This window comes from Mustela nivalis, assembly GCF_964662115.1.
Source record: "Mustela nivalis genome assembly, chromosome: 13".
In the NCBI taxonomy this organism is placed as follows: Eukaryota; Metazoa; Chordata; class Mammalia; order Carnivora; family Mustelidae; genus Mustela; species Mustela nivalis.
The window spans coordinates 40,581,426-40,607,125 of NC_139032.1; the positions used below are offsets into that span (position 1 = coordinate 40,581,426).

At 37.0% G+C, this 25,700-nt stretch overlaps 1 protein-coding gene across 12 annotated transcripts in view; it reads right to left on the reverse strand.

The window, feature by feature from the left end:
* The window catches only part of NFIB (nuclear factor I B), a 439,139-nt gene continuing 413,439 nt past the window's right edge, over positions 1 to 25,700 (reverse strand). For 8 of the 12 annotated variants that reach the window (XM_082695043.1, XM_082695044.1, XM_082695039.1 and 5 more), the window contains 2 exons: positions 20,784 to 20,872; positions 1 to 6,723 (listed from right to left, as the gene is read on the reverse strand). In XM_082695043.1, the coding sequence (XP_082551169.1) occupies positions 6,594 to 6,723; positions 20,784 to 20,872 (219 nt within the window). In that variant the 3' untranslated portion in view covers positions 1 to 6,593. The remainder of the gene's footprint in view (positions 6,724 to 20,783; positions 20,873 to 25,700) is intronic. The other 4 variants (XM_082695049.1, XM_082695048.1, XM_082695041.1 and 1 more) reach the window with 1 other exon arrangement.

Here is a 25,700-nt window from a genome sequence, read left to right on the forward strand (position 1 = left end):
TCTGTAGCATAGCTCATTTTATTGTTTAAACAGGTTTTGCATAGGAAATATATCCGCTTCCAGTAATTAACTGCAGTATGAGCAGCTGCTAGCAGTATAGGCTGGATATAACAGTAACAATCACATTAAGTCAAGCTTGATTTACACCAGTTTAAAACTTGTGGCAACTGAGTTCATTTGCAACCCACAAAAAGTACCCAAAGAACATTATCCTCCAACCGGGCATCATAAAAACCTTCGCTAACATTCTGGCCCAGTCTGGGGCTGATCCCAGAGGTCCAAACGCCAGAAATTAAGTAACTGTCATATAATACATCCTACCGCTAAAGGTTTGCAACACAGAGATTGTGCATGTGCCTCCTTTTTAAAAAAAATTTAATTAAAATGCAAGGTTCTGTATTTATGGCCCATGAGGACAGAATGCCAAAAGTTTTAAAATGGATCAACCCTGGTGTGTAGCTAGCAAGCAGTAACTGACTACTCGTCACCTACAGTTGTACTAAATGTATCTAAAGAAACACACAGTCCTACAAAAGTTGTTCTCAGAGAAATATCATTGAAGTGGGGGTACCTCTTCCCAGGATGCTAAAAGTTCTATATGATATAAGCACAAATTAACAGCTTGATGAAGACATAATCTAATGCAGCTTTGAGAAGCCTATGCCTGGGATGTAGTTACCCCTCACATTCTACAATGTTGTAGAGATTTTTTTTTTTTTCCCAAGAAAATGTCATTTGAAACATATTTACAACTGAACTCAACAGAGACTGTGAAATTGAACAGGCACTGCTCATTTGTTTGAGTTTTTTGGTAAACATTTTGCTGGTTTTTTTTTGTTTTGTTTTGTTTCTTTCTCGTTTTGCATCAACTTTTATCAGTCCATGCAACTTCAATGCCCTCGATGAAGAATGCATAATAAGCCATACTTCTTTAAAAAAAAAAAAAAAAGACTTCCTTCTGCATAAAGAGATATATTTGCCACATCAGTCCCTGTAGCACAGTTTTCAAAACCATTCTGTCAAAAATTACAGTAATACAAGACCGCTTTAGTGTCACTAGCTTACTCTGCCCTTGGCATGTGGAGGCCACCTGGTGTCACCGGTAACTGTCATCATTTGAGAGGAGCTCCTCAGAGGCTGGGTCTAGCATCCAGGTAGGCTAGTAGCACTGAAGCACTTTTCACAATCTCAACATACATTTGAATTGCAACACACAGATATTTCTAAAGAGTATTAACTAGTGAACCCTTTTATTATTTAAAAAAAAAAAAAAACTACTTACAACCATTGAAGAAAAAATTGCAACAAAAAAAATGTAAAAATTGACCGTCTCCAACTTGTCCCCTTTACTATTAACAATGTAACCAACAGATCTGTGGCACGGACACAGTACAAAGAGTTGTCATGGCAATGAGTTTGGCTGATGCAAAGGTCATTGTGCAGGGTCAAAGGGCAAAAATCAGTGGTCCATGCTCTCCCCCAACCGCAGTGCTCCACCCCACCCACACAATTTTTAAGGAATTCGAAAAAACAGGGGAACTATCAGAAAGTGCAAAATATGAAGGCAGCTTTCAGCTCCTTCAGCATGGAGTAAAACATTCAATTTCGAGTTCGAACTTTTACTATTGAACTTGAATAGCCTGCACATTTAAAAAAAAAAAAAAGTTTTCTATCGAAACCCAATTTTTTTTAAGTCCAGGAAGCATGCAGCTGGTTAATGTTAACCAAAGACCTTGACAGGAACATGTAAACTATATTGAATGTCATGCTCAGGGCCTATCTGCCAGCAATATTGTAGAGTTGTTTCATTAAAAATGAATACTGTACACTGAATATGGGATAACTTTCTGCAGCCTTCATTGTTTCACATGGTGCCTAGATTTTGAATCTAGGGACAGCACATGTCCTGATGTCCCACCGCTGAAGATGTCCCTGTGCAATCTCCTTTGTTGAGTCCTTATGAAGCTACCAGTCCCAAATCCAATACTCTGCTCCCTGAGGACACATTATGTGAGACATAGCACTGATTTCGTTTTCTGCCTATCCCGAATGCTCTGTGAAACTTAACCTTAAATACCATCACGTAACAATCACAAAAACTTTTGCTAAAGGCCGTATATACTAAAAAAAGACAGTGGTGCTTCTGACATTCTGAAATGCTCTGAAAACCAACTTTCCCAATACTAAATACAACAAAATAACCTTCATAAAATATAACTTTTCTCCATTTACACTTTTTTAAAGGATTAGTATCCCATGCTTTTCAAGCACAGGCATCTGTGAAATAACTCCTAACATGGACAGATTTTTTTTTTTTTAATACATAACTTAAGAGGCTGGAGAGTTTTAACTCAAGTCCAGTCTCCAAACAAGGAATATTCTTGTTTACTTTAAAAATGGAAACAACATACAGTTCCATTATAATTGTTAAAAAGTTAGCTTTACAAACATGGGAATTTTAATTTAAAAAAAAATTCTTAACAAAACTATACAGTGTACAAATTACTGTCTACAAGGTAGGCGGTTCGTTAAGAAGATCTCTTGCTCTTCTCGCTACTTTGCAGCTTCACAGATTCATTCACATATTTTTTTTTTAAATGGAGCTGCCCACCCGAACATTACCCCATAACTATATTGCTATCATTACGATTTTTGCCATGTCTTTATGTACAGTCTCCTTCACTGCCTTTTATTTATTTATTTACTTATTTTCCCTTAGACAAGCCTCCAACGCTCATGTCACTCCAGAGGAAACTTCAGAGGCACTGTGAGTGGTAGGCCACGAAGCCACGAAGCCACACAAGGAAAACAGCTGAACAATGCTGCGGAACGCACAGGGGGCGAGGAGGGGCAGAAGACCACCCCGTCCTGATGCCCTTGGGTGACCTTCGCCATCCTGAAGCTCTGAGTTCTGGGGAGGGGAGGGGCGTGCAAGATCTGCAAGAGCGGGCCCTTAGTCAGAAGACAGACTTCCCGGGGAAGAGAGAAGGAGGCCAAAAATTGGATTTGAGATTTTCCATAGATAGTAGTATCTTTAATAGTTTTCTCACAAAAGGGAAGGAGGAAAAAAAATATAGATTAAAAAAAACAAAAACAAAAACAAAAACAAAACCCCAACACTTGAACTAGGCCTTTGTAGTCAAGAGGCAGGCATGAATACCCACAGTGTGTAACTGACTTAGCTAGAACTGCTCATTCTCTGGCAAAAAAAAATAAAAAGGAAAGAAAGAGAGAGAGAGAGAGAGTCTGCCTTTAAAAAATACTGCGTGTCCTGTGAGGTTCAATGTGTTCACCTACTAGGTCAAAGATACATGAAGAGCTTGGCTGAGATGAGCTGTTTTGTATCAGGGCAAGTATCACAGAAATGATCGGACTTACTTTTCAACCTGCGTGGCTGGGGTCCTGCTGTGCTATCCAGCATGTGGGCTATCAGACTGAATGGGCTAATCAAATACAATTCTAGACCCATAAGCATTGTCCTAAAGTATTCATTATTAAATCATATGCTGTGAGAACAATGGACAGTTTATTTTATTAGGCCGTGGCCCCGGGGGGGGGGGGTGCCAGGGGGCTCCTCAAGACAACCCTCTGTATGTGTCACTAATTCTGAAAGATTTTCCTTCTAGTAATGAATTCCCACATTAGGACTGGGGGGCTGGGAGAGGGGTGTAAGAGCAAAATAAAACCAGCCTCCATTCACCCACTAGCCCTCAGGGGAAACTAAATCAAATATATATTTGAGGCACCATCCCTTAAAAAATCCCATCAGCATCTAATGGGCTTAATTCATCCACAGGAACATTAATTTCTGAATATTCTACATTTCCCTTCTGCTCTGGTTCTCCATTTGAAAGGTCAGGTAAAATGAAAGTGTTAACAAGATTTACTAATTTTTTTGTTCCTTAAAAACTGAACTTTGATTTTAATCTAAAAGTCCAAATACATTTACTATAGCAACCGTCTGTTCAATCCTCTGGATGTAGTAAAAAAAACAACAAAAAACAACAAAAACCCAAATGCACTGCCATCCATTTGAAGTAGTGAGTCACAGGTAAATCATCCACTACCAACAAGGAAACGAAGAAATGGCGAAAGAGAAGTGGTGGAGAAAGACTGTGGGAGCACGCCTCCAGCTGGGATGATGGGTTTATAGGAGAAAATAGACCCAAACCCCCAAAGTGTGAAACTTCCACTAAGTGGTTTCTTCCACCGATATTTCTGCCAAATATGAGACAGGCTCACTCTCCACTGTGGATCTGGAACTTTCCAGAAAAACTACCACCATCACCACCACCACCAAACCCCTCCCCCCACAAAAAAAAGGACCAAAAAAAAAAAAAAAAAAAAAAAAAGAAGGTAAGACAGTTTTAAGCCAAGTCTGCCTCCAGGAGAATTTGTTGTGTTCACTTGTTCTTACTATTTCTGTTGTTACGAACACCAGAAATGAGTTCAGCCTGCACCCCAGGTGGGAAGTTTGAGAAGGGGGAACCTGTGTAAGTTGAAGTTTGTCACAGTAGACAGAACAGTCGCTTTGCAGCCCAGGCCCATCTCAGGGGGCACTGCTTCTTCACAGCTACACTGTAAAGTGTTAAAAATCCTCCCACCCACCCCCCAGAATATATATATATGTATATTAAAAAAAAATCCCCTGTCCATCTCTCAGTACACAAAGGACCTCATCACACTGCAAAAATAGCAGTACCCACTTTGGTCAATTAAAACAAACAAACGAAAAAAAGCATACATTATTTTTTTTTAAATCTGTGTACTTACCTATAATAACCAATACAGCTAAAAGCACTACCTACATAGGCAAAACTTGGTATTGCATAATTCGTATAAATTTGAAACCCCTCCCCCCCAAATATTAATTGGAAGATGAAAAACATGAAAGGTTAATAGAAAAAACACCAAAATACTGAAAATATTGCTGGTCGATTACAATTTTTAAGCGGCAACTATACACAGCCATGATATGCTTTATAAATGTGAGATAAAGGTATAACTGTCTAAAAAATCCAAGATGTCACACATTTTTCTTCGTCTGGAGTACAAAATATTTTGTCATAAAAATGGTAAAGATTTAAAATGATAATAAATGCAGCAAAACAAGTGTAGTGATGTCACTTTTTTGTGTTTTTTTTGTTGTTTTTTGTTTTTTTTTTTGTTTTTAGATTTCAAGGCAAGGCACGTAATGTGGACATTATATCTTCGTGCAAATTAGGATTACTGGAAAGAGTATTTTTAATTAAAATTTTAAGAGACATAGAGGCAAAATGTGTCTGCCCATGCACACTACAGATCTGTCAATACAAGAAATTTGTTGAACAAGGCTAATGTCTGAAAGCACCATGCAAGTTTTCAGCACCCTCATTACATCTGTTTTCTCAAGAGTGCGTTTTTACATCCTACACCCTGGCGTTCCCAGTTTGTAAACTGTAAGCTTTACCCTCGTGACATGGATTTGCCTGCCTCTTTGTCTCTGTAATGCAGATTTTATAGAACCTTTTGTACGTACACCCTATGGGTTCTTGATGCAACCAGTAATTTTAAATAAATAAATCCTACCTCCAAGGAGGCTGCAGCTAAACCAACATAAGTGCTGTGTTTTCGTTAATTTTTTTTTTCTCAAGCACATGATTTGTCTTGATTTAATGCCTTTTTAATGCCCTCAAAAACTGAGGGGAAAATAAATTCGTTCAAAATTATTTTAAATTCTTTTTAATCCCCTCAATTTAGAGTCCAAGGGCTGAAGGACTTATAATCATGATTCCCCTTTAGATATAAATTTATAAATTGCACTTGCCTCTGTTAAGTGTTTCTTTTGTGGGGAAAATATTATATTAATTTTTACTGTTGCATGCAGAGATAACACTTTACCTACATAGAGGCATTTCTTCCATAGAGCCTTTGTGTTCAAACTGTTTTTTTTTTCTTTTTTCTTTTTTTCTTTTTTTTTCTTTTCTTTTCTTTTTTTTTCTTTTTTTTTTTTTTTTAAGGTTTCAAACTGGGTTACACACTGGAAAAGGCTGGGTTAAGGGCCAAAATTGAATAAATCTGTACTGATAACTAAAGGCTACAGAGATTTTATATATATATTTTTTTAACTTTTAGAAATCAGAGTGCTTAGAAAATGGCTGGCTCATGGCTCCGTCACCCAGCACCTCTGATGCCGCCTCTTAGCCTTCGTTGGTGAGATAACCAGGAATAGTGATTCCATGCGTAAACAACAAGAATACTAAACCAATAAAACTAGCTTATCATGCAAATATTAAGGCATCTAGAAAGTCAGTTAAAATATATTGTCATAGAGACAGAACATCTATTTCCCAGCGGACTTCATGTAACAAAGGCTACGTTGCAGGGGCTGCGATCTACCATCAGCGAAATATCATCGACCCTTTTTTATGTCATTACAGTTTCAACCTTAAGGGAATTAGTGATTGTAAGTGCTGCAATTGCTGGTCTATATATCTTCTTTCTTCAGTTGCTTTCCTTTCTCCCTTTTTGTTTGTTTTGTTTTGTCCAGTCTTCCACTTTTCCTTTTTTTTTTTTTATTAATTTCTTAAACTACTGTTGTATTTCATTTTCCCTCAGTTGCTCGTTTCTGCTTGAAGGAAAGGTTCTCCGATTATGTTCAAACCGTAATTTTGGACATTTGCCGGTAGGATGGGTGTCCTATTTGATACTTGGAAAGGAACCAAGCTAGCCCAGGTACCAGGACTGTTGACAGGAGAGGAGCAGGAGGGAGGGAAGAGAAAAAGAAGAAACACAATGTTAACATCTACCACAATATTAGAAATATAAATCCCATAGGCATCAAATTACTACTATAACTTTTTTCCATATTACAGTTTCATATGAGATTAGCGTGCTACATTGTAAATATTATAGATATATACTCCACATGGTCTATTTCTTTTGTGGAAGGGGAAGGCTAATGATGAGGCTGGAGAAATTCAAGTCAGGCTTATACCCAACTGTTGAACTCTGATTGAGTGTGTTCCTAAAATATCTGATCTACTTCGATGAAGAAGAAAAAAAAGAAAGAAAGAAAGAAAGAAAGAAAGAAAGAAAGAAAGAAAGAAAGAAAGAAAGAAAGAAAGAAAAGGAAAAAGAAAGCAGCAAATACACAATGGTTTGCCCATTATTCTCTGATCTTGCTTTACTTTCAGTTCATAAGCAATTCGGCGATGAGATGGGTTTCAGTGTTTCACGTGCTTATCCACTGAATACAACTGTAAGTTGTCATGAAAGATTTTCCTTTTTCCTCATGATAAGAAAAAAAAATAACATTTTTAAAGAAGGCCAGTACATAATATGTCATTTGAAATGCTGGCACCAGAGGCCTCGGGTACTCCCTGTCCCTGCCATAAGTTAGGAACTTTACCACATCTGAGCTGTTCTGTGTCTGGAGAGCTGGGGGAGGGGAGGAGGGTTTGCTGGGAGGGGTCCTGGAGGGAGCAAGAAGGCCAAGTTCTTGTCCCCCTTCAACCAACTCCCCTTTCACTTATGTTGGATCTGGAGCTGTTTAAAGAAACTTGAGGAACAGTTCTCTCATTGCTACTGGCATAATCTCTCATTAAACAAGTTATCATCTGGAGGAAAATAATCTGAGATCTGCAGATCCCAAAACAACCCTACGTACCATACATTTGGGGGGGGGGATACCTAACCAGATCATTATTTGTTTCAGCACCCCACTCAGAATGAATGTCAGCTAATAAATAGATGCATAAATCATCACGAACCAAGAAAACATCAAACAGATAATCTCACAGCCTATTTTATCACAACCTGACTTGGAGACATCATTTCAATGTTTTAAATTTAACATAATATCTTTTACTTTTGAAACCATGAGGTGAGATGGACACTATTATTGTAGATATCAAACTAGATAATCTCATTTTTTCATATGTGAAGACCAAAGGTACAAAAAACCTTTATGGGATATTAATTTGAAGAAAAATTTTGTAAAAAAAAAAAAAAAAAAAAAAAGAAAAGAAAAGGAAAGGAAAAAAAAAGAAGAAGAATAAAAAATAAAGCCTGGATTAAAAGAAGAACCAGGCGTGTGTGTGTGTGTGTGTATTCTTTTACTCTGGTGATACCTCTACACAAATTGTGTCTTATTAGTGCATGTCTAAGTGCTTATTTCTGAGTTGATAATTCAACAGAAAAATTTCACGCTGGAGGGATTTTATGATTAGACTATGAGCTCTACGATAGCAAAGTCCATCTCTCTTTTTGCTCTCCATTTAATGTAATACTAGCACAGGGTGGATTCCACTAAATTTTTGGATATACAAACAAATCACTTAAGGGGTCTCAATCTCATCCAAATCTGTATTTTTAAAAAGTGGGGATCGTCATCATCACATATTTCCACAAATACGATGTGATTTGTCCCCCTCTAAAAAGAAAAGAGGCATCCTGAGCTTAAAATTAGAGAAGTTTGGTATTAACAAAAACTTAAGATTGAGGAATAATCAAATAAGAGTTTGAACAAGAAATAATTCAAATTAAAAAGAGATGTCCTCGTTATCTGTTTGAAAGTCATAATTCTCAAGAATTAGAATAGTTGCTACTGAAACCTTTTCCAAGAGACTTAATTATTTTCACATATTTCTCTCTTCCCACACACATCTTCCCTTCGCATGACTGACTGGGAGAGAACGTTACATGATCCATCATGAAAGCTATTTTCCCCTCAACTGTCCTTTCACTGTATTTTGTTACCATGAGAGTGTTTTTTACTTCCTAGCATCGTCACCTGTAGCTGTGCTTATCTTACTGACGGAAAGGGAAGCCCCACAAAGAAAATGACTGTCTTGTCAATCCCTGTAGAGTCTGGCTATCGCCAATGCTAACTACGTCTTAGCAAATAAAACAAATTAGAAAAACTGATACCCATTATTTTTAACCTGAAATGGAAAGCATGTAGGAAAAATAAAAAGACTAGCTCAGGTTGATGATCCTTGATAGTAAAAGACAGTGTCAACTACAAGCAAACCACTTTGCAAAAGCGAGTCCCAAATCCAATGGACTCTGGAAAGTCATGTACAGGTTGCACACTTTGGGAAAATAAAGTATATTTTAATGATTGAAAATAGATGTGACTCCTTAAATGGAGAAGTCTCTCTAACTGATGGCAAAAAAGACAGGAATTTGGGGTTTATTTTGCAACAGCTTTCTTATGTGGTTCTAAAAAGAGACATGTATTATTCTTTGGAAAATGCTCAGTAAAAACAAATTGATGCTAGTGACTACAGGACTCTTGGTGCAGAATATCTAACAAATTCAATTTAGATGTTTACTTAAACTTTTCAAACCTCCCACCCTACATCAGGACCATGTCAAAATTGCAGAGTGCAATATATTTGTCAATACTATTTATGAACCTTTGGGGGAAATAAATCTCAAACATTAACACTATGCAGACCTCATATATGAGTTTTACAAGTCTCTCATTGCCAATTTATAGGTTAGGTTCAGAACTGTAAGACACAGACATTTCTTAGAGCTTTTTGGTAGTCTCATTGAAAAATAGCTGGTAAAACAAATTCAAAGATTATGATAACAATGTAAAAAAGAGTTTAATCAAACAAAATAACCTAGGTCATTTCATCTCAAAAAGAGAATTGCCTCAAATTGCATAGTTTTTTAAGGTAACATGCTTTTTACATATCTAACTCCCTCTCCATATATCAATGCTTCTGATCACCAGTATGGGTAAAATAAACACACATATTCATATTTATCTCCACATACAAAACTACTTATATGTAATGTGTTTAATAGTCTTAGTTCATAATGGAATAAGAATCATCCTTCGTCCAATCCAATAATCTGTGCCTCTATGTAAAAGGGATATGCAAACATAACTGAAAGATCTCAAAATATTCAAGGTCAGGTTAAGCTATTTCAGCAACAAATCTTAAAGCATGCACAGACTTTGCTTTCATTCCATTCTCCATTGCCAAATCACCTTTTCTTTTCAGCAAACAGAAGATAGCATGACTAAAAGTTGAAACCACATCTTTAGAAAACATACATAGGCCATACCATTAAAAAAGGAAAAGAATATAAAGTTATTTAAAAAACCAGGCACAATAAAAGCAAAAAAGAGATTTTGACTATATCTTAACACAAACCAGAATTCACCCTAATGACTTCTACTCTGGGCATATAATGAGACATTTCCTTATATACAGAACAGATACAAGTTAAATCAAAATCTTAAAAAATAAAATGTCTGATACCATGGTTAATATTTTTACATATTCTCACCAAATGTACGATGCAGCTGTCCCAAAAAGGGAAGAAGCAAAGAAATTATTTTGACCTTAGGATGCATTAATGGGAAGTGATGGCCCATTTTATCCTCACCAGACTATTTCTGAAGTATTCTGTTGCTTCTAGGCATCACTCAAGAGAAAAAAATGCTATGACATGTCTTTGATGAGGAAACCCACCAAATTATATCTTTTGAGGAACAGCTGAAGGGAGACAGGGAAGACACAACCATTGAATTGGAAAGAAATATAGACTAGTTCTGCATAGTTCAGATGGAAAGAATTAGCATAAAGGGAGAAACTTCCAGAAGAAAACCATGCTGAGTCCCTACCATGAGCAAGATACTATTCTGGGTGTTTCACATCTGCTATCTGACTTGATTTTCTCAATGAACTCTTGAAATTGTCCCCATTTCACAGATGAGAAAACTGAGAGGTTTAAACTTGCCCCAAGTGACCCGCCTAGACCTCAGATATGAACCAGTTCTGATTCCCATGGCCATTTCACTATATTATACTGCTTCCCTGGGAAGTCAGACATCGACCCTAGATTAGAAAGAACTTTTGAACAAAGTTCCTGAAGGCAATATATGTTTCAGGAGACATTTCCCATGCCCCACATAGCTGGATTGTAACCTAAATAATGGTGCAGGAGACTTGCTCCCAGAATATGTAGTTGGTCTGGGTGACCAAGCAACTCGGAAAGTCCATATATATCCTCTGAAAACAAATCTAGTTGAAGTTGTATTAGAATAACCTTAGGGTGAGGTTTACAGGGTAAAAAGGTACTCCCTTCTTCCTTTTAAAAATGGCACACTATTTTTACTATAGTTCATATCCTTGGATAAACTAGATAAAGTAGTTGGTCATCGCACTTACAAGTAGTGAACAGACTCTGTATCAATCAGTGAAAGATGGAAAATTGCTCTGGGCAAGTCTACATTTGATGGTTGTACTTTCTCTCTGGAAGACTATGTCTTCTAGGTCAGAAGGAATGAGCCCTCAGTTTTTTACCTCAGTAACCACCCAAGAACCTCGGAATGCCAAATAAATACAAGTGGAACAATAAGTTGAGAAAGGAACCAAATAAACTCAAACACTTCACTTCAACTATTTCTTGAAAAAAGAGCTATTTGAGGAATGGCAAAATTCATTTACTATTATTGGTCGGCATTTACCTGATAATGGGTTGGGTCACTCATTTGTCAAGCATTCTATAAACTGTGAAAGTATCCAGCACATTAACACTTTCTAGAGGAGTAATAATATTGCTCATTCAGATTTCACATACTGATTTAATCATAAGCCTACCATATTTACCTCAAAGATAGTAAGTACTCTTTCAAGAAGCTTAACAAAAATAGTATAGGAATGAAGCACAAAGAATTTTAGGTATTCAGGAATACCTCAATTCTACTAGGAGCTACATTACTTATAGACAGCAATAAAAATAAGCAATGGCCCAGAAAGCATGAAAAATAAATAAAATAAAGACCTTAACTAAAAAGAAGGATTCACCTTTCATTCCTTTGCACCTGTTTTAAATATCCCCAAGAAAAAAAGTTTTTTACTTCCTTATCTACATACTTCTATACAGCTACATATTTTTGCTACAATAATTAACACACAGGTACTAGTACCTTTCCCAAAATTCACAATAAACAATCTCCCCTACTAATAGCTAAAATCTACCTGGAAAAGCCAATCAAGGGCAGGTTAATTAAGTATTAATTGGGTCATGCTGTCTTGGATCATGTGTGTATGAATTTGGACTGGCTGCTTACTTTGACATAGTGCAAATGCTATAGTGTCTTGGGAAAATATGCTGGCTCAATTGAAGGAATACATGGGTGGTATTTAAGTACCTACACATTTAAGAATTATTACATGTTGGGAGCACCTGGTTGTCTTGGTGGGTAGTGTATGGGACTCTTGATCTTGGAGTCATTGAGTTCAAGCCCTACATGGAACATAAAGCTTACTTAAAAAAAAAAAAAAAAAAAGTGAGAATTATTATATCTTATTATATGATAAGAACATATTTAAGAATAAATGAATGTATTAGAACAAAAAATGGTAATAAATAAATATAACCATTTCTAGTACTAATATGGTGTGGATTGTTTGCCAGGTACTGTTTTATGAATTTTCCATCCTCCTAGTGAATCTATGAGAAAGGTGCCAATTTTATTCTGATTTTACAGAGGAGGGAACTGGAGCCAGGAAGTTATGTGTCTTGCCCAAGTCATGTTGTTATTAAGTTGCAGAAGCCAGGATGTGAACTCCAGCAGTGTGGTTCTAGGATCTACATTTTTACCCATTACACTTTACCTCTTCTCCCTCTTTTGTGAGCCACACTTTAATCACCGGACAAGAATTTGTATTATCCTTAAATTGTAGACGAGATTCTATGAAGGAAGGTCCACATCATTGGGACACACTGAGACTCCCAGAGAAGTAAAACTCTTGAGTCCAAATCTCAACACAAATAATGGTATCTCATTTATCCAATTCCAGATCCTTTTCAGCTGCATTCAATATCTGCCTTTGTCGGTGTACGTAGGGATGTGGCTGTATGTTGATCATTTGCTTATGGAGCTCCATGCAGATGGGGCTACACTACAAGTGAAGTATACAAAGGGCTCTACACGGGTTTTGGATTTCTGCGATGTATTGCCCCCATTTTTAAGGATCATTTTTGCTATCTGACGATCCTATTTGCATGCAAGATGATTTCTAATGATTATTACTATTTGTAATAATCTGTACCAGAAAGCTCCCTGGCCAGCTCTTACCTGAACTGCAAAGTACTCTTGTGGGCTCTTTGGGAAATACCGAATATCATGAACTGCAGGTGGCTCGTGGAATTACTCGAACCAAGCAACAGTACTTCGTGGTAATGAAAAAGAAATGTATTTGTTTCCTAACTAAGTAGGTAAATGGCCTTCTTTATTGCTACTCCTTGGGGACCCACGATTTTGGAAATAACATATCAAAACGGTAGGACATCTAACCTCATTAATTTATATTCAATTGTTTCAGATGTGTTTTCGTTATTGGAGCATGCTGGCGTGGATGTTAACTTTACCATGCGTGCGTCTTAGCAGTTTCTAAGTAAAAATAATGGCTTCTGCCAGCAAAATATGTTATTTAGTGAAGAGCATGGGGCAAGCAGAGTCCTTATGTTTGGACCACTGCAGCTGAAGATAAAATGTGCTCACTGCAGTTCCTGTACGCTCTAAGTAAAATGCTCTTAAAAATCCCAGAAGACGCTTCAACAAGGCAACCTGTATACTTAAAAGTAATAAGAACGTATTTCCTTAAAATGTTTACTTTAGACGTAAGTAAAATACAAATTCCCCTAAATAGGCCAGGTTAAGTAGATTTAAAAAAACATTGTTTGATATTTTTCATGTTTTAGAACTGAAAATGAAAGAGAATTACTGCCAAGATGGCTAATTGTAAATAAATTATAGGACACACAGGCATACATATGTAACGACTTATGTAGCTGTGGGAGGTTTCAGCCAATTAAAAAATACAGCATCATCAGGCTTGCAGTGGTTATCTGATCTCCTCCCAAAGACTGTGCCATAGCAGAGAACCCTACACATGGGTTTCCATCCTTTCTCTAGTCTGTATTCCTCTCTGTCCCTGGGTTCCTTTCAGTGCTATTGTTACAAGTGCTACTGCTCCCCTTATTAGCATATGTGAGTCTTCAACAGCAGACGAAATTCTCTACAAAAATAGTGCTCCCAAATAGTGGCTTTCAGTAGAGAAACTCACCTAAGGCATACTAAATTAAAAAGAAATGTAAGTTTTATACAAAGCAAAAAGTGACTTTTTCCCAAATGATTTTCATTTTAAAGCCCAAATCAGCATTCATTGTACAATTTCACCTCTAAATAACAGAACTTACTTGTATCAGAATTCCGAATCATAAAATCACAAGTGATGAGGAAAGAGAACACATTTTTGAAGCATGCCTACTAATATATGTGCAGAAAGAATCACATGTGCAAAAGAAAAAAAAAAACAACAACCCTTCATGTAAAACGAGAATTAACAAAGGGGAGAATAATTGTAACTTTCGACAGTTGGCGAGTATTCAAAATTCGTGTTCTTCAATTTCTTGAACTCAAACAGGCTTTTATGCCTTTTCTTTTTTCTTCACGTTTGTGAGTGCATGTACTCATTCCTATGCTTTGTTATCTAAGTAAATACGGCTAGAAATTCACGACCTACCTACTCACAGCACTGCCCAACAGGAAAATCAAAAAGGTCAGTTAATAAAAGAGGCGTTGGCTGGTGAGGGCGCCTCCTGGACGTAATACATATGTAAATACGGCGCTTTACGTGAAACATCTTCAGATAAAGTAGGTGTTTAAAGTAGGTGGGCTTCTTTCATTGCAAAGGGTTAATCGGCAAGGTTTACGTTTGGGAATTCTCTGAATCGCGCTCCTCCCTCTCCCGTAGTGCAGCCAAAAATCATCTGACAGGAAACATAAGATTAAGTTTGTCCTACCTAAGCGAACAAAGAGTGCTCTGAACAGGCCACCGGTTTACTGCAGAGCGGGAACTTTTCTAATCCTGCTGGAATCTGCAGTGCTGCTCAGAAAATATCACGGAAAACGTTGTTTTCTTTCCTCTAACATCTTGTCTCTGGATCATCTCATTTTGGTCACACTGCAGATCCTGCTGCTTCTCCCATAAAGGTTAACTTAAAGCTCCAAACATAATCATGTGGAAAATGGACATTATTGATTCCTATGGTCCATTGTTCCCCGATCCTAAGTCCCTGAAGTTCAAGTTCAATCTGGAATTACATCATGTCTGGTTTCTCCTGGTTACCAGACGGCTTGAGACGTGACCACAGCTACAGAAAAAACAAACAGCCTTCTTCACGCTTCGGCTCCCCTATCGATTCAAACGTAAACTTTTTTCTTTCTCTCAAGTATGCTTCAAGTATGGAGCATGGTTAATTTAGAGATTAAGTTCCAAATTAGATTATCTAATGGCATCTTAATGGATTGCTGACCCATTTCCTGTGGGATGGCAGCAGGCAAGTCTGGCTGGAATACAATTAATTTCTTAGGAAGTGTTCTGAAGAGTTTCCTAGATAAAAAGGAAATGTTGTGTTGTGCAAATCTTGCTTTACAAATGGAGAAAGTTAGGCAAAACTGCAGCAAATCCCAATGCATTTTCAACAGCCAGATCGCTGATACTGTGTGTTTGTGAACACCCTATCAAGACTGTTTTCAGGAATGGTACCCCTGCTTATTTCATAACAGGTGCAAGTAATTTTTCATGAGAAGGGAGCTCTTCTTTTAGAAAGAAGACTCCGATGCAAAGAACAACACGGTTCAGTATTCCCACTGACCAAACAACGGACGTGCATGTTTTTGGCTCTTGTGATTCTCCTCTTCAACCCAAGATGCTTCCATTCATCTACCTTATCAGCATTTCTATCATATAGTCCCAGAGTGGTGCTAGCGGCCCAGAGTGGTGTGTAAAAAGTTGAACGTTTTGAGCACACTTTAGAGCTGACAGCTGAAAAGGAAATTCAGCACTCTGAAAATAAAGCTCCCCCCAGGAACTCCAGGAACAACCCAGCTGTTGTGCTGTAGTTATGTGTCAAGATAACAAACTGAAAGCAGGAAATGCTAACCTAGTGAATTTGTAGGGATGGTCTAAGTGTAATGTTGAAATAAGACTTAACTCTTAAGACTACCTAGGGGCAGGGCGCATACTGTCCTCATCCTATATGGGCCCTCTGTGAAGACACACGTGTACATATATGCACACGTGCACATGTATGCCTGTGCATGCACACATGCGTGTATATACATCACATACGCACGCACACACATGTGTTGACATACAAACATGGTTTGCGACCCAATACTGAAGGTCGTTTTTGTTTAAATCTTCATTTTTCTATCACTGAGGACATGCATCTTACAAAGAACAGTTTAGGGACAAAGCCACAGAGATGGTAAATGGTTGAGGCCAGTGTTAGAGAAACAGGGTTCTACGTGGGAAAGGAATGCTCTTTCTTACTCCTTCCTTTCTGCCTTCCTCCTCCTGACCAACCAGATCCCAATAATCTTTACTGGCTGCTAAATTTCTCCTGGGAAATCAAGCGACTCTCTAGAATTGCAGTAATAAACGACAATTTCTTACAAAAACACGTGTAAATTCACTACAGAACGAAGTGTTCAACTCAGAGAAAGGAACTGCTAACACGTGTAACGTAGAAAGTACCTGATAAAAGTCTCTTTGGTGCCATTCAATTACAGCATCAGCAGAGACCCAGAAATCCTTCCAATTATTTCAGTGAAATCTTCATTTATTCATTATTTCAGAGGCTGAGCAAATGGTTTGTGTAAACACATCCTTCAGTAACACGCGCATGTTTATTTTAGCCATCTGAAGGCTTCTTCTATGTTTATATAAGCCATCAGACACATACAGCCACTCACTTGTGGCTTTGCTTCTCTTGAAAGGGGTGAAGGCAGAGAAGAGGGAACGGAACCATAAAGCCAGTTTCTCTTTTGCATAAAGCACTCCCTCCAGTGTTTTAAAATAACTTATGTTTATATTATTCTTGGATTGTCCTTAGGCTTGCTTTTTCATTCAATTGTATTGCTCTTTCATACTTGATAGTGCAAGCCATGTTCAGGCTATAGTTTCGAAGAAAAGAAAGCCAGTTAGGGAGTTCACTGCTATGCTTGTTTGTACCCACATAACTCACATATGCCACAGTGCCATTTGTCCCCCTTGGAGGACAAAGCACAGACACAGCAGTACCCTTATGAATGGCATCAGCAACTCATCACTTATTACCCTCCAAAGAGTGAAGCCCCTTCTGACTCAAAAAATGAGCCCTTCCCTAAAGCACTGCATTCTGGGATAACTGCAGGAACCCTAGGGTTAGACAGAAAAATTCACATTTTCAAGGTGCAAGCAAACACACACACACATACACACACAAACACAGCTCAGAAAATTCTAAGGTGAAAACAACAAAACACCTTCAGGGTTGCAACCTAGTAAGTCTGTGAAAACTTTCTGATGGAGTCTGTCAGCCTGGGATCCTAAGGGATTGTTTCTCGGCTGGAGTGGGGGTGGGGCAGGGAGGGAGGAGGATGGAGGAAGTCTTCCAGCTTTGATTACAGTGGCCTGACTTCTGGGCTCTGCCATTTTCAGTCCTGCACAAGGTGTAGCCTGTGACTTGGAAACACATCTACAGAAGAATTGGCTTAAAGCAGAAAGGGAGGCCACCATGGACAAGAGATTGTACTAAGAAAAGTAATGGCAACAAACAACAATCAAAACAAAAATAAAACAAAGCAAAGCAAAAACACACAGCAAAACCCAAACACCTTCTTTGCTTTGCCCTTTTCCACTAGGAAGTCTCCAGGGATTGCCTTTTGTTGAAAACAAAAAGCAACTGCCACCACAAAAATAGCCTGATAGTTTCTTTATTCCATTGTGACAAAGGCAGATTATTTAATTCTCTGGTTGAACGGCTCTACATTTCTCAGATATTTTTGATTTAATCAGATAATTTTAAAGTTGTAGCAGTTCCCTGATGATTTTAGAAATCTGTTTTCTGCCTTAAAAGTAGTAGTAGTATTGGGGCATCTGGGTGGCTCAGTGGGTTAAGCTTCTGCCTTCAGCTCAGGTCATGCATGATATCAAAGTCTCCTGGGATCGAGCCCCACATCGGGCTCTCTGCTCAGCAGAGAGCCTGCTCCCCCCGCCCCTCTGTCTGCCTCTCTGCCTACTTGTGATGTCTCTCTCTGTCAAATAAATAAATAAAATCTTTTAAAAAATTGGAGTATTGCAGAAGTTAATGATTTCCTTTTTCAATATCTTTTCTAGAAACACACACACACACACACACACACACGAAGTTTCATAAAAAAGCACAGAGCACAGACCATGAATACGTTATGAATATATGTTGTGCCACAGAGAGGGGCTATCTGTATTATCAGATCTGGACTCAACTTTAGCCCATTAAAAAAACAAAACAAAACAAAACAAAAAACAATACAACAAAGCAAAGCAAATTGCAGTCTTGTTTGAGCATATTTATTGTAAACTGCAGGATATTTAGGTTTTCAGAACTGTGAGCACCTACATCAGTCACCCAACATTTGGAACAGCCTACCCCAGATTTAATAAATACCTGTTGAATGCGTGACTGTGATGGCCGCCATTATGGATGATGTGCCATCCGAATCATGATAAAAAAGGAACAAACCAAAAGCTAAGTTTTTAAAGCTTTCTGAAATATTAAATCCATCCTATGTATCATTATCAGCTAATCAAAAAAGTGAATCTTTGGGAGGGGAAGAAAGAAAATCTTAAAATGAGTTGTGAATTTCTTTCCAACTCTTTCTAACCTGAAGCTGATTACCACACCAATTTTTTCAACCAGAGGGGATTCTGTACCATGAACAATGCTCTCTCCTAAGAACTGGGATTAGTCATCATATCCGTTCACCCCGATCCATGAGTTCTGTGGGGATTCACTGTCCACTCACCTTTCCCCTTCCAGGGATATCAACTTTTGATTCAAAAAATGACTAGGAACTGGGTGTAGTTTTATTTCAAATGACAATAACTTATATCTTTAGTTGGCTTTCATGTTCTTTATAGAGGTACTAACCCACTTTAAAGAAGTAAATATCAATCAATAATCCACAGATTTAGAAGTTCACACAGCTATAGCCACATTTAAAAACATAAGTAGAGGGGCGCCTGGGTAGGGCCCAGTGGGTTGGGCCCCTGCCTTCAGCTCAGGTCATGATCTCAGGGTCCTGGGATCGAGCCCCACATCGGGCTCTCTGCTCGGCGGGGAGCCTGCTTCTTCCTCTCTCTCTGCCTGTCTCTCTGCCTACCTGTGATCTTTCTGTCAAATAAATATATAAAATCTTTAAAAAACGAAACAAAACAAAAACAAAAAAATGAGTAGACTTCATCTGACTTACAATTCTTATAAATACGGTAAGGCCTATACACAGACACAGTCCATTCTGCTGATTGACAGAGAGAACATAGACTATAAGGAAGTTATTTAATAAAATCAAATCTAAACATGGTGTTCTCAAATCCAATTAAGTTAACTTAAAAATAATTAAGACCACTGAAACACAGTTTCATTGGAGTTAATTCATATTCTTACTAAAACTATTTTTAAAAGATGCTTTCCTTGTGCTTATTTTCTTTTTTATGAGCATATATTGTATTTTTTTTTCCCAAATGGAGGAATTATATAAGCTTCTTGGAGAAAAAAAGTTAAAATACATAAAAATGTATACATCGTAAAGTGGATGTTATACCAATCTTTAAAAAGAGGAAAAGTCATATTCATTTTAGGAAATGTATTAATAAAAACTCATGAAGTTTTTAAAATGGACTCTAAATAATTTTCGTGATTTTCACCTGAGTAAAAGTGAACATTTTGTTAACTGAATTCTTTTAAACTCTACTCTTCAATAGTCTCTATCAAGTAAAATGGAGATGGGCAGCACGATTACAACTGATATTGGAGTATGTAATTTTAAGACAAGCATTATACTTATAACAGGGTTGGAAAATGATGTTGGCTCTACTTTTGGTGAACTCCTTATGGGATTACCTCACTCTTTTCTATAAATTTATATCTTTTATTACATATGATTATGCCATGAATTTTAATTATTTAATTTGCCCATTTGACACAATTCGTTCTTTATTAAAATAATACATAAGAAGTAGACTTAGCACTACTTACTTTCCAAAACCAATACATGAGACAATATCAAAACTAGTTTTGAAGATGAAGTTTCAGCATAATTTTCTCAGCCAACCAAATAAATTCAGTTCTCAATGATTCATATCAATGATCAGAACTTAAAACTTTATTTATATCAAATTCCTTCTTTAACTGCTGATTTCAACGATCTTCTGACCCCCCAATCAATGAGTGGATTGATAACAGTTAACTTGACTAACTGGAAAGTTTTGTCCTAGCTTTTCCCTTCTGACAGGGGAATAAATGAATAGTAAAATGGTTCAAAGTAAGCAGGATAGGAAAGAGCTGAAAAGAGAAGAATCTATAATGCAAAAAAACAATGCTTTATTAAACCTCAAACAGCTGAAAAATCTTCCCTGGAACTATGATTTCACTTTTTTCAGGTCCTGAGATCTAAGTGTCAAATCTCCTCCCCACCCCCTCCCCCGATTTATAAACTGTTGAAAACATTTGACAGCACTTAGAAATTCCAATGATCAATCAGCATAGGCTACAGTCCCAAATTAATCTGAAGATGCATTTACATAAGAAAGAAAGCAGGAGGAGAGGGAAAGAGGGATGGTAAAGCCAAACAACGAAATCTTTAACATATATTTTCCGTCAAACTAGTTAAAAACAAACACTATAGCTCATGTAATTTTTAGGTGTAAGTGTAGGGTTGGAAATAATTAAAATGTTACCTTTGCCAAGTAATTCCCAATGTATCCTCACTGGTACTGGGGTATAAATGCCTGCCGTTTTGATTCATGGTCCAGTCACAAATCCTCAGCTGTCAATTGAAACCTAGCAGTCAGATATGGATCGAGCAGTACTACAGTTTTTAGTATTTAAATGAATACATGCAAACTAGTATTGAACATGGCATTAACCTTACTTTCCCAAGAGGCAACTTAAAGAAAAAAAAAAAAAAAGAAAAGCAAAAGAAAACCTTACTCTGCAAAGCAAAACTTCCCAGACTCTTTGTTTTTTTAGAAAAAGCTACTGCAATATGCTTCTCTATTAATTAAAGCATACGAGAGAAACGAGTGCTTAGAACATCACAATTAGCCATTATTAGAGTACAAATTGAGCTGAAACAAAAGCAAACGTTAATATTCAATAGAGAGATATATTTTAGGAAGAAAATAAAAAAAGCTTTTTTTTTTAATGCAGCATACCAAATCATCTGCCCTGAGCAAAATAATCAATAACTTCAAGCATGCGGTTTGCAAAACACAGGAGACATGCAGTTCAGAGGAGTTAAAGCCCACCTCTAAGTTCTCCCTAGCTCCTGCTTAGAAGCATCAAGGCACTCTCTGTTTTAGATGTTCCCTAATTTTATTTTAGCCAAAGTGGCACTGTTTAGGAAGAGTTGGTAAGAACTTCTACTTTCATTTTTAAACTCAGAGTAATGGCATTTAAAATACGTTACCCCATCGGAATAGAGCGAGGAATGCTCTGAGTACAAGCTGAAACAAATTCTTCCCAAATCTCGGAATCATCAGCTCTGTCCTTCGGAAGAGGGTTCCAGTAACCCTACCCAGCTCTGTTTGGTTCACAGCTGCCCTACAGTGCTAGCAGATTTATTGAAAAGATATATTGCTTATTTTTATGCTTAAGAAAGTAAACTTATCTGGCTCAGAGGGCTGGGGCAGGGGCGAAGGGGGAGTGCCCACAAGAAGATGATGGTTTTTAATCGTTAGGTAGCCATGCTGTAAATTAGCTGCGTCTCACATTGAAAGATGACTTACAGCAATCCGCTGTACCCTGTTTGCTGCTTTTCAGTGAGGATTTCTACAAGATGATGATTGCAGCCAAAGTGCCTTTAAACTGATGGTAAATTATTGTAATCCTTTCTGATAATGTTAAGGCTAAAAAAAATTGGCTATTAAGAACCTTTACGTTTCCTGTTAAACCAATGGGTTTCTACACATTCTAAGTAATAGTGACTCTGGCGTTTTGGAATAATCGTTTTGCGCACTTTTCTACAGATTTATGAGTCTCCAAAAATACCATCTTAAAATTTCCAAAAGATGTGTTTTCATTATATTGATAATTTAGTTGAAAGTAATTTTATAAAGAACTGAAAAAATTCCCTTAAGGTAGGCTGGTAGATAGGTAGGTAGGTAGGCAGATGGATAGGTAGATAGACAGATTGATAGATAGATAGATAGATAGATAGATAGATAGATAGATAGATTGAGAGATGGCCAGATAGATTGAGAGATACATAGATTCTTCCCAGACTATATTCATAAAGAAGCCATAAACCAGTAAAAAAATTAAATTGGAATGAAAAATATTCTTAAAATGGACCATCAACCTTGCATGATGGAGAACATGTGTATTTGCTTAGTTTTAAAATCAAACAGATCACAAACTTTATGACGAGATTTTTGACAAGTTCTCCAATTACTTGCATTACTCTAATCAGTAATGCAATGTGATGGGACAGCCTGAACATGGTGGTGGTTGTTGTTGTTGTTTTTATCCCAACAGTAAGCCGATTGTCTATTTCAAAATGTTTTTTAAAAGCAGTACTATGAAAATAATCTAAAAACAGTTAAAAAAAAAAAACACCAAAAAACTTGAGCTCGTGTAAAGATGACCTTAGGGATCACTTATTGATTCTGCTCTAGTCAATGAAAATCCTAGTTTTCACTCAATTAAACATTCTCCAGAATGTAGGTGTCTCTTCAGGCACAGATCATGATAGTTCCGCTAACTTCAGGTTAGCTTCTGTGGGGCCTTCAGCTTAGACTGGAGAGACGTCCGGACAAAGATGCTGTCACAAAGTCACGAGAGCCTAAATGTGACTCGCTGATTAGCGGACTTGTCTCACAAATAATTACAGAACACTGTGTCTCCTTGGAAGGAAGCATTTGTAAACTGCTTAGTTTTTTTGTTGTTCACATGTTGCCCATGTTTCATTTATTTGTTTGTTTACCATCCTAAAAGATGTCAGGTGGGCTATCTTTGGCCACATATATAAGATTTAAAACTAATATATCTTTGGACTTTTCTTTCCTAAGAGTAGTCCCAAAGGGGTTAAACCTGACTACGGCTATTCGCTTTCATCCACACTTAAGATAAATTCAATTGGAATATTTTCTTCCAAACAGAAAATATGATAAGATACATACAAAACGATCACGGAATACAGTAGCTAGCAATAAGAAATTGGCAAGATATTAATCTGTATTGGATTAATTTCCTCTCTGTTACTGAAAATGAAAAATAAAAAGTATATTTAGTTAGCTACTTAGATTATGAGGTAACATTTATCAACACTTCCAAAAATTTTGGAGAAGACAGGTGTGTACATGCTTATATGTTATAAATGACTTAAGCCAAGTCACTTAAGCAAGAGACTTTACAGGTACAGGTTTTTTGGTCTTACTTTATTAAGTTTCTTTTGCATTAAGCATCTTTGAATTAATAAACTTCCTGATGAAGTGAAATTTTAAAGGTGATGGTGTGGTGGGGGAAACAAATAATTAAAATAGAAATCACCCCTTCACTAAAGATTTCCATGACATTATTCCTAATAAGATCAATTATGAAGACAGTTTGACAAATTTTGACCAGATTCTAGGTGATAAAAGGTGAATCCTATGTGTATTAAAGCTTCTTTGGGGGCCATGTTAAATGTACTTAGTATTACTATAAGTCAGTATCCCCAACAAAAAAAACTTTTTACATTATGCTCTAAATAAATTTAAAATAATAGGTGATAATTGTTATTTAAGTTTGGTATGGGGATTCCTCGCTTTCTGTCCTGCGAGACAGTCAGTGTTACATACTTAAGCTATCAATTTCTTTTAAATTACAATTTAAAACTTTAATTTTAAGTGGTACCTAAGCTTCAATAACACTGTAATGGCTTTTCCAAGTATTTTCCCTCAAGAATTAGGAAATGACTCGCTTTCTCCAATGTAATCAAGCTTAAAACACTAGGTACTGATGAGTTTAGAAATTCAGTCTGTTAAAGTTGTCTGTATGGAGATGGACAGCAATTCTTATTTTTATAACAATAATAGAGTCTGACAGACCTCAGCATATCCATATCTTTATAGAAATGCACACTCACATAAATAATTTTAATTCTTTAATTTATATGCATCTACCAATATGAAATTAGAACTACCTAGAAAATTAAGGTAAAATTTATACTAAAACAATTATACTTGGAATTCCAAAAGCACGCAGAAGGTGAAGTACAGAAGTAAGATTCTCTTCCAAAAAAGCTGTGAGTAAAGGGTTAAGGTGGAAATAGTGGAAACAGCTAAGAAAGAAGTGAAGGTAAAGTTTTCACTGCGGATGTTCTTAGGATGGAGTTCTATAAAGTCTCTGGAATGGAAACATTGTTCCTTGCCTACAAGGATGGGTCCAACCAGCTGGCCTCAACAATCGACACAGGAAAAAAAAAATATCTACATAAGGGAAAAACACCTGAGATTTGGGTCTTAGCCTTACCTACACTCGACTCACATAGGTAGGTAGCTGACAGCCATAAAGGATCAATATTGCTTGTGATTTCAGAGTTAAGATTTTGTTTATTCCAGTGACGGCCCTCCATTGTTATTAACAGGGGCTTTTGTTAAATGCTTTGCAATTAGCTTTGGGAACAAAGGAAAGAAGGTAAGCAAAATGTTCTATTTTGCTAGACTCAGCAAACAGGCCAATGTACTAACAGTCCTTCATGATGACAACAGCTCTCAGTTGAACCAATAAACCATTAAACTGTAAACAGAATAATCAACACAGGCAAATTTACCTTCTCACTTTTTTTTTTTTTTAAGTTTACAGTGACCCTCAAGGGAATAGCTTGAAAAGTGTGTTTTTGTGTTCTCTCAGGTTTTTTTCATTTCTCCGGATAACCTCAGGGAAACAGATTTTTGAGCGGGAGAGGTGTGTTTGAGTGGGTGCTTAAAAAGATCAACATGACGATATCCAAACTCTCCTCTAACTCTTAAGTTAGTGGAATTTTATTTTATTGAGATTATTAGTTACTCACCATGGAGTAAATAAAATGGCCTCTGAATGAATGGGGTGTAGCCCGAATGAACAAGCAAAATGTTCAGAATGAAACTGTTATATGTAAGACAGATAACACATTAAAAAAAAAAAAGATATTCAAAATCATCCTGGGACCTTAAGTTCTAATGTCAGTTTCTAAAACTCATGCTTCTTGATATTTAATTGAATTAGTACAGTAGAATTACTTTAAATGGGTATGCATAACCCATGAACAAAGTAAACATAGCTGACCATGAGTCATTAAGTATCAGAAAATGAAAGGCTTTTTTAGATGGAGACTACTTTAACTTGTAAAATTTAAGGTTTCAAGGGAACTCAGAGATTGGGTAATTTAACCTCTACATTTTCCTTTCCAAGATAAAGATACAGGAGAGCAAAGTTTATGGACTTGTCCAAGGTCAGACATGCCCTGAATGTGTCAACATTGAAACACTTGCAAACTCCTAATCCCTGGTTCTCACCCAAGACACTAGATTGCCTATCACTGTTCTTTTCCTACCTTGTCCTTCATGGGCAGCCCAAGAATATTTAAGGCTAAAATGGCTGTAATTATAACTTTCAGAATTTCCTCTACTTCC